We start from the raw sequence: 17,566 nt of genomic DNA, 5'->3' as shown, positions 1-17,566 counted from the left end.
GTTTAGGTACTTTTTGATAACAGTATCTGGTCTTTTAAATTGAGCTACAGATGGAAATCATTAGAAAGTAAAGTGAAATCTAATTTTCATCATCTCCACTGAGGACACATACCTGTGTGTTCAGTAATTTTGTTTCATGTACTGGTAGAAACATGTATCCTTTTGAAAATTTTGAAAGTCACAGCATGGTCTCACATTGGTCATTAAAAAGCTGAAGCAGGCCAGGTCCTGTGGTTCACTCCTGTAATCCCAGCACTTTGGGAGGCCGAGGCAGGAGGATCACGAGGTCAGGAGTATGAGACCAGCCTGGCCAACATGGTGAAACCCCATCTCTACTAAAAATACAAAAATTAGCTTGGCATGGTGGTGGGTGCCTGTAATCCCAGCTACTTGGGAGGCTGAGGCAGGAGAATCGTTTGAACTTAGGAGGCAGAGGTTGCAGTGAGTCGGGATCGTGCCATTGTACTCCAGCTTGGGTGACAGGGCAAGACTCTCAAAAAAAAAACAACAAAGCTGAAGCATTCTTACCACGGAGTTTAAGAAGGAAAAAAAAACCAAAGCAGGTTAAAATTACTTCAGAAAAGAGAATCATAATGAGATAAACATACCACTTTAAACGTAGGCTTAATTGAAGATGCCTTTTAGAGATAGATTAATATTGTTTTACTTAGGTTAAATAGAACACCATTGAAAGCTTAATGTCACAGATTCACATTTATGTAAATCCTTAACCTCTAAAGTTTTTAGAAGCCTAAATTAAACATGATTGATTATCATCTAAAGCTAATGTTATTTCTGTCTCCTAACATCACTAATATGAATTGTAATGTGAATTGTTGGACTTTGATAGTATTTTTTAAGTTAAAAATGCTTTTCTTATTTGAGTAGTATAGTATTATATATTTATGGTAGAATACAGAAAAGAATAGAGTGAAAATCATCCCTTGAATCACCTAAATCCTAAAATAATGACTACCTAACACCTGGGTAAATATGTCTCCAGACCTTTTCAATGTGCATGTGTACATAAGCTTATATTTTTCATTAAAAAGGAATCCTGATACATATTTTATAACATGCTTTTTTTCATTTAACATACTGAGGCATTTAAAATTTTCAGTTTGTTTTTATTGTAGCAAACATGTAGCAAGGGTTTTGTTGGCTTTCAATGGATAAAAGGACAGTATCCAAAGGGGGGTTTGAATTTCCCACTTCTGGGATCAGAGTCCTATTAAAGTTCCAAGGGACTATCTGCAAAGGAGTGCTGAACAAAAGATATCAGCAGTGCTCATCACTGTAGTCAGTTACTTTGGTAACTCCTGCAGGTACTTTGTGTGGCTATCAAAAATCTTTGGAATTTTTTAATGTACGTTCTTGAAATTCTGAATGTACAAATATGAGTTCCATTTAAAGTTTTTTTTTTAATTTTAAGTCTTGCATCCATTAATGTATTCTCTTAAACTTTTATCCTTATATATTTATAGTTCTGAAATCTTGGCCACTAGCACTGTGAGGAAAACATGCCTGAAATTTATTTTTATACATTACCAACCCTTTTTGTTTGTTTTTTTGAGACAGGGTCTCACTGTCACCGAGGCTGGAGTACAGTGGCATGGTCTCAGCTCATTGCAACCTCCACCTCCCGGGCTCAAGCAATCCTCCCGCCCCAGCCTCCTGAGTCGATGGGACTACAGGCACATGCCAGCATGCCCAGCTAATTTTTGTATTTTTAGTAGAGACAGAGTTTCACCATGTTGCCCAGGCTGGTCTTGAACTCCTGGCCTTAAGCAGTCCTCCCTCCCACCTCAGCCTCCCAAAGTGCTGGGATCACAGGTGTGAGCCACCATGCCTGGACTGCATTACCAACTCTTGGGACTATAATTTTTCATGTTTCCTTTGAAGTAATCTCCTAACCTACAAATCAGTTCTTAACAAATATTTATAAACCAAATATGAGTTGCTTGATTATGTTTTAAATATTAATCGTGTTCTATGTAGAACTCTTGGAATATAATATACAGCAGAAGCAGTCTCAAATGCTGGAGATGCAAGTGGAGCTCAGCAGTATGAAAGACAGAGCAACGGAACTGCAGGAGCAGCTGAGTTCTGAGAAAATGGTGGTTGCTGAACTGAAGAGTGAGCTTGCACAAACTAAATTGGAACTAGAAACAACACTCAAGGCACAGCATAAACACCTAAAGGAACTGGAGGCTTTCAGGTGTGCCAGGCTTCCTTATTATAAACATGTAACAAGGAATGGGAGTAATTTTGTCATAAACACTGTGCAAATATAGAAAAATATAACATGCATGATGTTTAAATAGCATGCAACTGTTTTTTTTAGGAAAAACTGTAATAGAAAAAACTCTAAATGCTTCCAAATGATGAACTTATGATCATGATTATAGCATATTCTCTACTGTGACTTCAGTTCTGTGTGAGACTTGTATGAAATATAATTTTGACTTTGACCTTTATTTTACCATCAACCAATTTGAAGTGATATTTATGAATGCAGTAGAATTCATGATTGAGTGAGCTAAAATATGCAAAATATTTGAAGAGACAATGCTTGTTAAAAGAATATATTTCTTGGTATAAATACTGAGATATTCTGTTGCCAGACACATTACAACTAGTCGTTTTTATATTGAACATTAGCTTCACACACAAATAGACATGGTGATTCCCATGTTCAGTAAAACTCAAAAATTTTTACTTTTTATTTATTTATTTTATTTTATTTTTATTTAATTGTTTTGAGACGGAATCTCGTTCTGTCGCCCAGACTGGAGTGCAGTGGCATGATATCGGCTCACTGCAACCTCCACCACCCAGGTTCAAACAATTCTCCTGCCTCAGCCTTCTGAGTAGCTGGGATTATAGGCACCCGCCACCATGCCCAGCTAATTTTTGTATTTTCAATAGAGACGGACTTTCACTATGTTGACCATGCTGGTCTCGAACTCCTGACCTCAGGTGACCCACCCACCTCAGCCTCCCAAAGTGCCAGGATTACAGGTGTGAGCCGCCATGCCCAGCCAAAATTTTTATTAATACTATTTTGTAACAATAAATTGCATAGTTGTTTGCATTGATAATTAATAACTAATAATTGTACTACTAGAAACAGTTAATTTGAAGCCAGGTGTGGTGACTAACGCCTGTAATCCCAGCACTTTGGGAGGCCAAGGCAGGTGGATCACCTGAGGTCAGGAGTTCCAGACCAGCTTGGCCAACATGGTGAAACCCCATCTCTACTAAAAATACAAAAAATTAGCTGGGCGTGCTGGCGTTCACCTGTAATCCCAGCTACTCGGGAGGGTGAGGCAGGAGAATCGCTTGAACCCGGGAGGCAGAGGTTACAGTGAGCCAAGATCACGCTATTGCACTCCATCCTGGGTGACAAGAGGGAAACTCCATCTCAAAAAAAAAGAAAAAAGAGGGCCAGGCGCGGTGGCTCATGCCTGTAATCTGAGCACTTTGGGAGGCCGAGGCAGGCGGATCATGAGGTCAAGAGATTGAAACCATCCTGGCCAAAATGGTGAAACTCCCATCTCTACTGAAAATACAAAAATTAGCTGGGTGTAGTTGCGGGCGCCTGTAGTCCCAGCTACTCGGGAGGCTGAGGCAGGAGAATTGCTTTAACCCGGGAGGTGGAGGTTGCAGTGAGCCAAGATGGCGCTACTACACTCCAGCCTGGCAACAGAGCGAGACTCCGTCTCGAAACAAAACAACAAAAAAAAGAAAGAGTTAATTTGAAATGAACCCCAGTCAAGAATCTTTAATAGTTTATATTTTCCTCTTAGCTAGTTTATTATATGCCTCAACTTATCAGTGGAAGCTGTTTTTCTCTCTCTCTTTCATTATATGCTTCGTCAACATAGCTTTATGGAAGTTCATTTGTCTTTCTGACTTAGGTTGGAAGTTAAAGATAAGACAGATGAAGTACATTTGCTTAATGACACATTAGCAAGTGAACAGAAAAAATCAAGAGAGCTCCAATGGGCTTTGGAGAAGGAGAAAGCCAAGTTGGGACGCAGTGAAGAACGGGATAAAGAAGAACTTGAGGTACTGTTATCTTTGTCTTTAAATGTCTGGAAAATCCAGAATGATAGAAGAGAGTCTTGAGACTTTCCTCCATCTAAAATGTCAACCTTAGACTTCTTAATAAGATATGGTAAGTTGTTCACTGTGCGTTGAATACTACATAATGTTATCTAAACCGTATTATGAAGAAATGCTAATGGAGTGGTGATTGGTTTTTTTTGTTTGTTTTGCTACATCCAAGGATGCATATAGACTGCTCTGCTGCAACATGTTTTGGGCATGTGAGTTGGTACACACAGATAAATATGGCAATCCTGTCAGTTTAATACAGAGGTAGTTTTGGTTCCTGTTTTCTCCTAGAGAAGAGGAACAGGGATACTTTTCTGGAGCCCTCACTGCTTAAGAACATTTAAAGTGAACATTGGCCCCTTTCAGAGAGACACATCCTTGCTTTGCAAGGATCTCAGCTCAAGGCAGGCTGTACTACTATATGCAATATCTCCTTTTAATAGAGGTGGAGTTGTCTCACTGGCTCAGAGCTCTCCTAGCCGTGTAATCCTAATTCTCACTAACTCTATGCTGAAAAACAATGTGTTGCCAGCATTTTTGCCCAATTTTTTATTTTTAATGTCCACTGTGTTAGCCTCCAGGCAAAGAGAACTCTCTGCCCGGCAGGGACATGATATCTCCCTAGGTACCAATTATAGTTTTTTGACCATTAAAAGTTTATGTATATTTTGAGTTATTTGCCCCTAACCTTGCTTTCCTTATAAGCCCTATTATTTTTAGCATGTGATACTGCAAAACATAAGGTTTTTCAGGAACTCCTATCACATTATATCAGGAACATTTATTTTTTATACAAATTTATTAATGTGCACAGGAATCTTATCAAAACGTAAGATCTCCAGGAACAGTTATATTTTTAAAGGTTGTTATTCTTATAAGAAATGTACCCTGCTTCATATTACCTAGATTAAGATTTTTTGAGAAAAGTATTATCTTACCCTTCTTTTATTTATATTTCATGATTATGCACTAACTACTGAACATTTAAGTTAATAAACTAAATAATCAGTTCTATTTTCTAATACAGATACTACCAACATAGTATTAATAAACACATGGTTGTATACTTATAAATTTTTTTTTTTTTTTTTTTGAGTCAAAGTCTCGCTCTGTTGCCCATGCTGGAGGGCAGTGGTGCAATCTAGGCTCACTGCAACCTCCACCTCCCGGATTCAAGCAATTCGCCTGCCTCAGCCTCCCAAGTAGCTGGGACTACAAGCACGTGCCATTGCACCCAGCTAATTTTTTGTATTTTTAGTAGAGTCAGGGTTTCACCATGTTGGCCAGGCTGGTCTTGAACTCTTGACCTCAGGTGAGCTGCCCGCCTCGGCCTCCCAAAGTGCTGGGATTACAGGCTTGAGCCACCACGCCCGGCCAAGTATTTTTAATAATATTAACAAGTTCTTAAATTTGATTTTCTCGTACCAGGATCTGAAGTTTTCACTTGAGAGTCAGAAACAAAGGAATCTTCAGCTAAATCTACTTTTGGAACAACAGAAACAACTACTGAATGAATCCCAGCAAAAAATAGAATCACAGAGAATGCTATATGATGCCCAGTTGTCAGAAGAACAAGGTCGAAACTTAGAGCTTCAAGTACTTCTTGAATCTGAGAAAGTTCGAATTCTGGAAATGAGTAGTACCCTAGATAGGGAGCGGGAATTGCACGCACAGCTGCAGAGCAGTGATGGTACTGGGCAGTCTCGGCCACCCTTGCCCTCAGAGGACCTACTGAAAGAGCTGCAGAAACAGCTAGAGGAAAAACACAGTCGCATAGTAGAATTGTTAAACGAGACTGAAAAATATAAACTGGATTCGTTGCAAACACGACAGCAAATGGAAAAAGATAGGCAGGTTCATAGGAAAACACTGCAGACAGAACAAGAGGCCAACACTGAGGGACAGAAAAAAATGCATGAGCTCCAGTCCAAAGTGGAAGATCTTCAGCGCCAGCTGGAACAGAAAAGACAACAAGTTTATAAGTTAGACCTTGAAGGACAGCGACTACAAGGAATCATGCAGGAATTCCAGAAGCAAGAACTAGAACGAGAAGAAAAACAAGAAAGTAGAAGAATTCTGTATCAGAACCTTAATGAGGTAAACTGACAGTTTCTTTTTAGATATTTTTAAGGAAAGTACTGCAGCCCTTTGATCATTAAATTTTGATATTGGATTAAATTATTTAAATAGCTGTATGTAAATCACTTAAAAATGAAATCTATAGAAGTTTATTGGATATAAACAATAATTGTGTTCCCTTAAGATAGACTGTGATATGCTGTTCACTTATAATTATTGTTTTCTTATTCTGTCCAAAATTGCCAGCCAACCACATGGAGCTTAACCAGTGATCGAACTAGAAATTGGGTTCTTCAACAGAAAATAGAAGGAGAAACAAAAGAATCAAACTACGCTAAATTGATTGAAATGAATGGAGGAGGAACCGGCTGTAATCATGAATTAGAAATGATCAGACAAAAGCTTCAATGTGTAGCTTCAAAACTACAGATTCTAGCCCAGAAAGCCTCTAAGAGGTTAGACTTTTCTGCCTGATCTTTGGGAAAGTAGTATTCTTAGGCTGGGTAGACCCCCATGCCTCTTTGACAGCTAGCCAAGGGTGGGGAATTGAAATTTTAAAGGTAATGCATGTTTACATTAGGAGGTGATATTCTTTAACATAACTCAAATGTCTGAAAACAACTATCTAACACTTTGACCCAGGGAAGAGAGCACGGGATATAAGGGAGAAGTGATAGGTGAAGTAGAACGTTGCCTGCTCTGTAATGTTTGTGGCAGTAAACACCCCTAATTGAGAAGGTATGTTTTGACTTTTTGTCTTTTTCTTGAAGACTACAGTTTGAAACAGCAGATGATGAAGATTTCATTTGGGTTCAGGAAAATATTGATGAAATTATTTTACAACTACAGAAATTAACTGGCCAGCAAGGTGAAGAGGTAATACTTTTTAAAAATTATTTCTAAAGCATTGAGAGCAAAGATTTAATAGAAACTGAATCATTTGAAACTTGCAGCATATTCTTTATACTCTTTATATAGAGTTTTATTTGTATCTTTTCATTTATTTTAAATATGAATAATGATGCTTGCTTTCCCCCAAGAGAAGATAATGAAAGCTTAGGGGGGAAATTAGCTTTCATTATTGTTATTGAATAATTATGTTGGCCTTTTACTGTATGGAGACAAGCTTCCTGAAAGAGTGATCTGGCTTCTATCCTCTCTACTCCATGAAACACCCGACTCCTACCAGTGTCTAAACAATTGACTGGTGAATCTTTTCAGTTTATTTCTTGACTTCTTTGTAGCATTTGATACTTTTGACCTCTTTTATTTTCTTAAAACCCTCTCTTTCCTTGCCTGTCATGTCAGTATTCTAGCTTTTCTTCTGCTTCTTTCATCAGTTGCCTTATGGTTCCTCTTCCTACCCTCTTCCTTCTTTTCTCTAACCTGTAACTATGAAAGCTCACACAGTCCAACACCCTGAGCTCTCACTAGACTTATTTATTAAACAAATACTTACATTGAACACTTATTCTGTGCCAGATAGGTTCTGGAGATACAGTGAACAAATCTGACTAAAACCTCACCCTTATGGAACTTATCTTTAGTGGACTGTGGTTCTAGTCTAGACTTCTGTCCTGTGTTCCATGTTTATATTTTCAATTAGTTACTAGACATTTTTCCTTGGGGAAATGTGCCCCATAGTGACCCCTTAGGAAACTCACAGGCACATTCCAAACTGAACACCATCTTCCCTTTCTACTTCCTGCTGCAGACCCTCATTTCTAGTCATGATATCACCCAGTTTAGAAAGCTGAAAGTCACCATAGACCACTTTCCTTCACCCTTATCTGCACGTCTAGACAGTCACTAAGTCCTGTCCCTCTTACCTTCTAAATACCTCTCCCACACACCCTTTACTTTCTGTCCCTTAGTCATTGCCTCCATTCAGGCTTTCAGCATCTCTTACCTGGCTGTTGAAAGAACTTCCTGATAGGTCTACCTGACTCGAAGATTGTATCTTCCCTAATTTCCCCTGCTTTGTACGTTACTACCAAAGGAATTTTCCCAACACATAAATTTTGTGTCATATTTTTACATCAAGCCTTTCATGACTCTCCATTGCCTGCATTTAGGTCTGTTATTCATAAAGTGAAGCAATCTAGACTTACCAGGCAACCTACAACACCCCAAAAACAATACACACTCGCTCAAGCCTTTGTGCCTTTTGCTTAATATGCCCTTCCTTATCTTTTCTGCCTGGTAAATATCTACCTATTACTGAAGACTCAACTCAGGCACCAATTCATGAATTCTGTTGCTCTCGGTGCCTATTCACACTTTATATGCATTATTCACATCCATTTGTGCTTAAGTGACCTTACACCATTTTATTTTTCCAGCCCAGCTTGGTGTCCCCAAGTACTTCCTGTGGCTCACTGACTGAAAGACTACTGAGACAAAATGCTGAGCTGACAGGGCATATCAGTCAACTGACTGAAGAGAAGAATGACTTAAGGAACATGGTTATGAAGCTGGAAGAGCAGATCAGGTGGTATCGACAGACAGGAGCTGGTAGAGATAATGTATGTCCATTTTTAGCATCTCCATATATGAGAATTAGTGCATGCTTATCATTTCTGCTATCTAGTTCAAGTTTTAATCCTGTTAATGTAAAACTGTCACACACCTGATTCTTAGTAGGATCTGTAGAAAATTTTATAGGGATGACAATAATAATATTATTACTAAGTTACTAATAATTACGTTATTTATTGGAAACCATCTCTGTACTCAACTCTGGGTTGTATACATATAGAATCTGTAATCCACATCCACCTTATACCTGAGAAAACTGAATTGAAGTCATAGTCAAACCAAGATACATGTATCTCCAAAGCCAGATACTTTGCTACCTAGGGACCAACAACAGATACACAAGATGTTCAGTGTGAATCCTGACTGTTTTCTTCAGTTACTTTATCAGTTATTGTGTTCATGACTCAAGTAAAAGTTTCTGTTAAATTATGTCTTTCAGTCTGATAAATTACTCTGAGAATTTACTTAAAAGTTTTCCATTTAAAAACAGGTATAAAATTAATTGCTAGTTTCCATAATCACCCAATATAAAGATAGAAGAGACCTGTAAGACAACTGTATGGTTAAATACATAATAACACATTTACGTGCCTTTTATAGAAATCCAATTATTATGTACATACTGGCTTGTTTTTTTCCTACTTCTCCAGTACACTATTTCAGGCACAGGCTCAAAATTTGGACCCAAATGGTCTGTTAGGTCTCTTGACTTTTTTAGTTCAAAGCTCTGCTAATCTGCTAAACCTTCCCTGTGGCCAGGCTTTCTCAAGGACTTTTAGTTGTAAAACTAATGTACTTAGCAAAGGACCATGTACTTAAGAGTTAGTGTATATGGGCTGGGCTCAGTGGCTCACGCCTGTAATCCCAGCACTTGGGGAGACCGAGGCGGGTGGATCACGAGGTCGGGAGATAGAGACCATCCTGGCTAACACGGTGAAACCCCGTCTCTACTAAAAATACAAAAAATTAGCCAGGCGTAGTGGCGGGCGCCTGTAGTCCCAGCTACTCGGGAGGCTGAGGCAGGAGAATGGCATGAACCCGGGAGGCAGAGCTTGCTATGAGCAGAGATCGCGCCACTGCACTCTGGCCTGGGGGACAGAGCGAGACTCTGTCTCAAAAAAAAAAAAAAGGAGTTAGTGTATATACTTAATGTCAATTGAGATTGGCTTTGAACTTTGTCTGGGTGGGGTTAGAAAGTTGAGACTGCATCATCATGCAGATATCTTTAATATGTTTAGCTCAGACTTTTCTTCAGAGACTTGTTAAAAATCATGTAAGTAGGCTGTGGTCTTTGTAGTCTTCCAGGTTTTCATTGAATGGCAGTGCCAACATTGAAGCCATCATTGCCTCTGAAAAAGAAGTATGGAACAGAGAAAAATTGGCTCTCCAGAAATCTTTGAAAAGGGCAGAAGCTGAAGTATACAAACTGAAAGCTGAACTAAGAAATGACTCTTTACTTCAAACTCTGAGCCCTGATTCTGAACATGTCACTTTAAAGGTAGGAGACATCTCCCATCTAAACATCACAGCTGGTTCTATGTTTTTGCCTTCTTTCATCTCTCACTGACCTTAAATAAACAGTCTAAAGAAATTTAGGGCCGGGCATGGTGGCTCACGCCTATAATCCCAGCACTTTGGGAAGCCGAGATGGGCAGATTACGAGGTCAGGAGATCAAGACCATCCTGGCTAACATGGTGAAACCCCATCACTACTAAAAATACAAAAAAAAAAAAAAATTAGCCGGGCGTGGTGGCGGGCGCCTATAGTCTCAGCTACTCTCCCAGGCAGGAGAATCGCTTGAACCCAGGAGGTGGAGGTTGCAGTGAGCCTAGATCACACCACTGCACTCCAGCCTGGGCCACAGAGTGAGACTCTGTTTCAAAAAAAAAAAAAAAAAATTTAGATAGTATTCAGGTTTTGCCTCTAGGTCTTTTTATTCCGTCTTTGTCATGAATGCAGGTCACAGAGGTTTGTGGAAAGGCATGCCCAGGATTGGGACCAAATTAACCTCTATTAATGGTCACAGTGACAGCATCCTGGGCTCACGGTTCCACTTCCCCTGGTTTCATCCCTAATAGACCAAAAGAATGTTATCTTTTCAACTCCTAACAAAAGCTCTACTATTGTCAATGTAAGAGCATCATACTCTGTAAAATGGTAAGCCCTCTGAAAAGCCTCTCTAGTGACTAATAATGAATGTTGTTAAAACTACCTTAATCAGTCAACAAGAAAAACTTTTGGAACATTTATTCCAGTTTATGACTCTGAAGGGATAGAAAACATTAACATTTTAAAAGTTAGATTAGGCCAGGCACTGGTGGCTCACACTTGTAATCCCAGCACTTCGGGAGGCCGAGGTGGGTGGATCACTGAGGTCAGGAGTTCGAGATCAGCCTGGCCAACATGGTGAAATCCCATCTCTACTAGAAATACAAAAATTAGCCAGGCATGGTGGTGGGCACCTGTGATCCCAGCTGCTTGGGAGGCTGAGGCAGGAGAATTGCTTGAATCCGGGAGACGGAGGTTGCAGTGAACTGAGATCACGCCACTAAACTCCAGTCTGGGTGACAGAGTTTAGTCACCCATATGACTAAACTCTGACATATGACACTCCGTCTCATAAATAAATAAATAAATAGATTAGTGACCCTAATAAAAATAGCTCTGTACAATTAAAAAAAATTGGGATGACAGAAATATTTGCAATTAATATGATTGATAAGGGCTAAAACCCAAAAGAAACAAGAAGCCTAACTATAATATTAGTATTCAGACTCCATTGACTAATAGAGGCAAAAGTGTAAAGGTTAGTTTATCTTAAATTTCAACTTTGCTGATAAAGTAGAAAACAGTGATAGGATACCTGCCATTTTACTACTACTACTACTACTACTACTACTACTACCACCTCTACTACTACTGCTTCTTAAAATCTAGGTTATTTTCCCCTAGAGAGCAGGTTGAATGTTTTCTTAATGTCTTTACATTCTTCTCTTCCTTAAATATAGAGAATTTATGGTAAATACTTGAGAGCAGAAAGTTTTCGAAAGGCTCTCATTTACCAGAAGAAATACCTGCTGCTGTTACTGGGTGGGTTCCAGGAATGTGAAGATGCCACCTTGGCCCTGCTTGCCCGGATGGGGGGGCAGCCGGCTTTCACGGATCTAGAGGTGATCACCAATCGCCCAAAGGGCTTCACCAGGTTTCGGTCGGCTGTCAGAGTATCCATTGCAATTTCCAGGTAAAGACTCGAAGGAAAATGCATTTTACTAGTAGACTTTCTAAAAGGATTAGTTCTTTTTAATTCTCCCTCTATTCTTTGCTGGTTATACTCTATATTGGTATAGTAGGAGGTATGTGCCATCACTGAAGCATGTCTGCTTTTTTTTCTAGGTTTTCATTCATTTAGCAGGAATACTGGCACGGTATGTGTAGACTATGAAAAGGGCCTTCCTAGGTCCAGGCAGCTGGTGACTCAAGAGCTGGCCTATCCAGTCACGGCTGCCTTTTAGAAAACAATCTGGGTCGGGCATGGTGCCTCATGCCTGTAATCCCAGCACTTTGGGAGGCCAAGGGAGGCGAATCACAAGGTCAGGAGATCGAGACCAGCCTGGCCAACATGGTGAAACCCTATCTCTACTAAAAAAAAAAAAAAAAAAAAAAAAAATTAGCTGGGCATAGTGGCAGGTGCCTGTAGTCCCAGCTACTCGGGAGTCTGAGGCAGGAGAATCACTTGAACCTGGGAGGCGGAGGTTGCAGTGAGCCAAGATCAGCGCCACTACACTCCAGCCATGTGACAGAGTGAGACTCTGTCAAAAAAAAAAAAAAAGGCCAGGAGTGTTGGCTCACACCTGTAATCAGAGCACTTTGGGAGGCCAAGGCCGGCGGATCATGAGGTCAGGAGATCCAGACCATCCTGGCCACGCTGAAACCCCATCTCTACTAAAAATGCAAAAAAAATTAGCCGGGTGTGGTGGCGGGCACCTGTAGTCCCAGCTACTTGGGAGGCTGAGGCAGGACAATGGCATGAACCTGAGAGGCAGAGCTTGCAGTGAGCCGAGATTGCGCCACTGCACTCCAGCCTGGGTGACAGAGCAAGACTCCGTCTCAAAAAAAAAAAAAAAAAATCTGAAAAAGCCCATGAACAAGCTCACACATGTAAATAAATAAAAGATTATAAAATTTAAAAATGTGGTTGACAAATTACTTCTTAGGCTGGCATACATTCATTTTCTTCATTGCTAAGATAACCCACTTTTGGTGCCCATCTATGGAAAGTCCTTTCCTAACTGTATTCAAGTCAGAGGTTAGCCTTTAGAGCATTGGATTTTTGCTAGTGCTTTTATTGTTCTTTCTCTAGTAATTCCAAGCAAAGAACGCTGGTATTCATTCTGTGATTGACATGGAGCCAAGACTCAAACTACTTTGAGGACCTGGCCCACTCTACAGTCTTCTGACCTGGTTATATATGCATACAAACACCAAGGCTTCTCCATGCATCCCCCTCCCTTTTAGGAGGCAGACAGAATCTTAAAGGAATTTTGCTTTTTAAAGTTCTTTCTGTCAGGTCACATCTGATGCTTTTTTTTTTATTTATTTTATTTTTTTATTTTTTTTGAGACAGAGTCTTGCTCTGTTGCCCAGGCTGGAGTGCAGTGGCGTGATCTCAGCTCACGGCAAGCTCCGCCTCCCGGGTTCACGCCATTCTCCTGCCTCAGCCTCCCCAGTAGCTGGGGCTACAGGTGCCCACCACCACGCCCGGCTAATTTTTTGTATTTTTAGTAGAGACGGGGTTTCACCGTCTTAGCCAGGATGGTCTCAATCTCCTGACCTCATGATCTGCCCACCTCGGCCTCCCAAAGTGCTGGGATTACAGGCGTGAGCCACCGCACCCGGCCTATTTTCCTCTAAAAATATGGCACAGTTTTTTAATTGGAAGCTGTCTGAGATCACCTAGTCCAGAATCTCCTTTCACACTCGAGGAAACTGAGGCAGGGAGAGGTTACAAAGCCAGTAGTGATAGAGCTAGAACAACCAGCCCAGTCTCCCAAGTCTCATTCATGCTGGCTCTGGAAACAGGAGCACAAGTTTTATCTTACTGTGGGCCTTAGACCCTCCTTGCTTCTGATATTCCATATTGTAGTCTCCTGGTTTCATTTACTCTTCATCACCTTTCATTTTCTTCATCACCTTGTATAGAGTAAACCAGGGTAAGTGCTGGTAGATGCATTGATGAGAAAATATATAATCCTGCCTAAATACCTAAAGGCAGCTCACTTTCTAGTGGGGAAGACTAATATGCACAGAACTTAGAATATAATAAATAAATGGGAGGTCTCAGGAGTTAGCTAGTAATTTTGATTAGAGGGATCTAGAGAGGCTTCATGAGAGCAATGTAGAAGTTGTTATTGACATACTTCACTCTGCCCCGCTTTTTCTTATCCAAGATTACGTTTATCATATTTTGACCCTCCTAAGACGGAGCCTTGGAACTGATTCAAAGTAAATAAAAAGTGGTGCTCCAAAAGCTCCTTGGGCCAAGATGGGGCAGGTGGTAACTTGCTGCACCTGGTTCATGAAGCTAACACTCCCGTTCCTTTTGAAACCAACATTTTTTTGTCCCTGATCAAAGGGACAAGAGCCTCACCCACCTTGCAGCATTCCCAGCACATTCTTATTGCCAATTTAAGGGTCTTTTTGTTCTCTTCTTATCTCATCTGCCCTTTATTCTCTATTCTTTTCTCTTTTCATTACTTCTCACCCTTTCTTTGCCTATCTGCTTTTCCCATCTACTTTTGCCTTCCATCTCCTTATACCCAATTTATCCCTCAAGCTGCAACCTGATGCTGACAATATAAGAGACCTCTAATGCTTCTTGGGAAGGGGATGAGGGGATCTTGAATCCCTATTCTTCTGTTCCAATTGATTTTGTCACAACAGGCATTGACATAATTTAATTGGGCAATTGTGAAATTTGACATTTGTTCTATGTTCATATTTAAATGTGTGATGTGATTTTTGTAGGAAGTGTATATACTGTTTATAGATGGGCTGTGAAATTTTATCTTGGAATCTTTTTTAGAATGAAATTTTTGGTTCGACGGTGGCATCGAGTCACAGGTTCTGGTTCCATCAATATTAACAGAGATGGCTTTGGACTGAATCAAGGTGAAGTCAAAATAGCATATTTTCTTATGTTTATGACTCTCTAAATCAGAAGTCCCCCACCCCCAGACTATGGACCATATTTGTCTGTGGCCTGTTAGGAACCAGGCCGCACAGCAGCAGGTGAGCGGCGGGCATTACTGCCCAAGCTCCACCTCCTGTCAGATCAGCCGTGGCATTAGATTCTCATAGGAGCACAAATCCTATTGTGAACTGCACGTGAGGAATCTAGGTTGCGTGCTCCTTATGAGAATCTAACTAATGCCTGATGATCTGGGGTGGAACGGTTTCATCCAGAAACCATTCTGGCCCCTTTGGGTCCATGGAAAAATTGTCTTCCATGAAATGTGTCCCTGGTGCCAAAAAGGTTGGGGACTGCTGCTCTGAATTACTGCATGTGTAACACTTAACCAAGTAATGAATTCTGGAAGCAATGTTTTCCAAAGACAAAGCCCTTATAACTGCCAAAACTAGGTAACTTCACTGTTTTAAAGAGGGTAATAATAGCTGATTTTCATGGAGAACTTAGTCTGCACCAGGCCGTGCTCTTTTCATGTATTCTCCCAATCCTATGATATAAGTACAATTGTTACCATTCTCACTTTTAGATGAAAAATCGAGGCATGGAAAACACATGTCATTTGCCCCAGAATGGCCAGTAGGGAAGTGATGGAACCAGGACCAAACACTGGCAGTCTGGCTCCACAGCCCACACTCTTCATAACTGCATTTAAGGCACTGGTTCAAGACAGCATTGCTATTAGTCATATGGAAGAATTAGGATGTTTTCATAATTTAACAATATTCAAACAGGTTTCTGAGTTTACCAAGAGGTTGTATAATAATGGTAACAGCTAAAATTCCTTCTCTCTACACCTAGAAGTGGAAACAAACTAGGGCTTGAACATTTCTGGCAATAAAGATGAGGTCCAAATCTGGGGAGCACACAGAAGTACAGAGGACACAGCATCCCTGTGCTGTGTGTTCATAGTAAACCACCTTTACATACTCTACCAGGAGCTGAGCATCCGAGAGAGGGGAAATAGATTTGACACCCTACACAAAGTATTTTGAAATATCATTACACTGAAACAGCTGAAATTTGTATCATAATGAGTTGTGTTTTATTAAAAGTTAGCAAATCTTGGTTTCAAGTCAGTAGAGTGGAATGGTTCCATTAGTCTAATATTTTTTATCCACATCATTTCCCACAAACCACACCCACTCTAGACACCCCTCCTCTCATCTACTTAGAGCTAAGGTCTTTAAAGAAGAAAATATGCCAATTAAATAATTTTCTTTGAGACATAATTCCAGATATCAGAAATACTCATTTTCAAAAGTAAAATAACATTTGAAAGCCAAATTTTTGTTTGTACTGTTTTCTCCTTTAGCAAGAATAATAGAAAATGACTATAAATAGGAGATGGTATAATATAGTATAATAGTCTTTTGAGCAGTTACCTATTTTGTAGAAATTTTTTAAGGACTTGGGATTTTATTTTTCTTTACAAGGAATATTTTGGGTTACTTTAGGTGCAGAAAAGACTGACTCATTTTATCATTCTTCTGGTGGGCTGGAGCTATATGGAGAACCAAGACATACTACGTATCGCTCAAGATCAGATCTGGACTATATTAGGTCCCCTTTACCGTTTCAGAATAGGTAAGAATTTGAGAAAATCTGCCTGGAATTGTTAAATGTATTAATATTTAACAGAAAAATGGACATTTTTAGGGCTTTGACTTCTTTGTATTGAGATAGACATCTTTGTTATATATAATTTACATAATCTGACCAGGTGCGGTGGCTCACACCTATAATCCCAGCACTTTGGGAGGCTGAGGTGGGCAGGTCATGAGGTCAGGAGTTCAAGACCAGCTAGTTTGAGACCAGCCTGGCCAACATGGTGAAACCCTGTCTCTACTAAAAATAAAAAAAAATTAGCCGGGCGTGGTGGCAGGCGCCTGTGGTCCCAGCTACTTGGGAGGCTGAGGCAGGAGAATGGTGTGAACCTGGGAGGCAGAGCTGGCAGTGAGCTGAGATTGCACCACTGCACTCTAGCCTGGGCGACAGAGCAAGACTACGTCTCAAAAATATATATATGTATATATATATATATATATATATATACAAAAAAATTAGCCGGGCATGGTGGTGGGTGCCTGCAATCCCAGCTACTCAGGAGGCTGAGGCAGGAGAATCGCTTGAACTCAGGAGGCGGAGGTTGCAGTGAGCTGAGATCACGCCACTGCACTCTAGCCTGGGCAACAAAGCAAGACTTAGTCTCCAAAAAAAAAAAAAGTACATAATCTAAGGCTTAATGTGAAAATGTAAAAACCAGTGTTTAAATTTGTAACTGATTTCCAAGGGTATAGCAAACAAAGCTGACCAAGTGTTATTTAGCATATGCTATGGTTAGATATTGGGAAAAGTATTGACTAAAATTGATACTCTGACCATTAGGAAAAGCTTAACAATCTTCATGAAAAGATACATTTATACATACCCAATTTATTGAGACCTCTGCCACAAGCATTGTATTGGACATTCTTATGTTGACTTAGTAGCATCTTTTAATTCATTGGAGAGTTGTCTCTTTCTCATCCCAAGCTCCAAAGCTGAAGCTTGGGGGATATACATTATGTGTGTACAAGTGACCC

The 17,566-nt window shown here is 40.1% G+C and overlaps 1 protein-coding gene across 9 annotated transcripts in view; it reads left to right on the top strand.

Annotated features, from left to right (window-relative positions):
• The window catches only part of AKAP9 (A-kinase anchoring protein 9), a 176,721-nt gene that overhangs the window by 156,589 nt on the left and 2,566 nt on the right, over positions 1-17,566 (top strand). For all 9 annotated transcript variants that reach the window (XM_063636347.1, XM_063636350.1, XM_063636348.1 and 6 more), the window contains 10 exons: positions 1,999-2,218; positions 3,921-4,071; positions 5,548-6,216; positions 6,445-6,653; positions 6,969-7,074; positions 8,541-8,723; positions 10,034-10,234; positions 11,746-11,978; positions 14,820-14,905; positions 16,439-16,568. In XM_063636347.1, coding sequence (XP_063492417.1) covers positions 1,999-2,218; positions 3,921-4,071; positions 5,548-6,216; positions 6,445-6,653; positions 6,969-7,074; positions 8,541-8,723; positions 10,034-10,234; positions 11,746-11,978; positions 14,820-14,905; positions 16,439-16,568 — 2,188 coding nt within the window. The remainder of the gene's footprint in view (positions 1-1,998; positions 2,219-3,920; positions 4,072-5,547; positions 6,217-6,444; positions 6,654-6,968; positions 7,075-8,540; positions 8,724-10,033; positions 10,235-11,745; positions 11,979-14,819; positions 14,906-16,438; positions 16,569-17,566) is intronic.

The sequence above is a fragment of the Symphalangus syndactylus genome, chromosome 3, assembly GCF_028878055.3.
Source record: "Symphalangus syndactylus isolate Jambi chromosome 3, NHGRI_mSymSyn1-v2.1_pri, whole genome shotgun sequence".
NCBI lineage: Eukaryota > Metazoa > Chordata > Mammalia > Primates > Hylobatidae > Symphalangus > Symphalangus syndactylus.
Note: the sequence above shows the minus strand (reverse complement) of the source record. Positions and strands in the feature narration are given on the sequence as shown.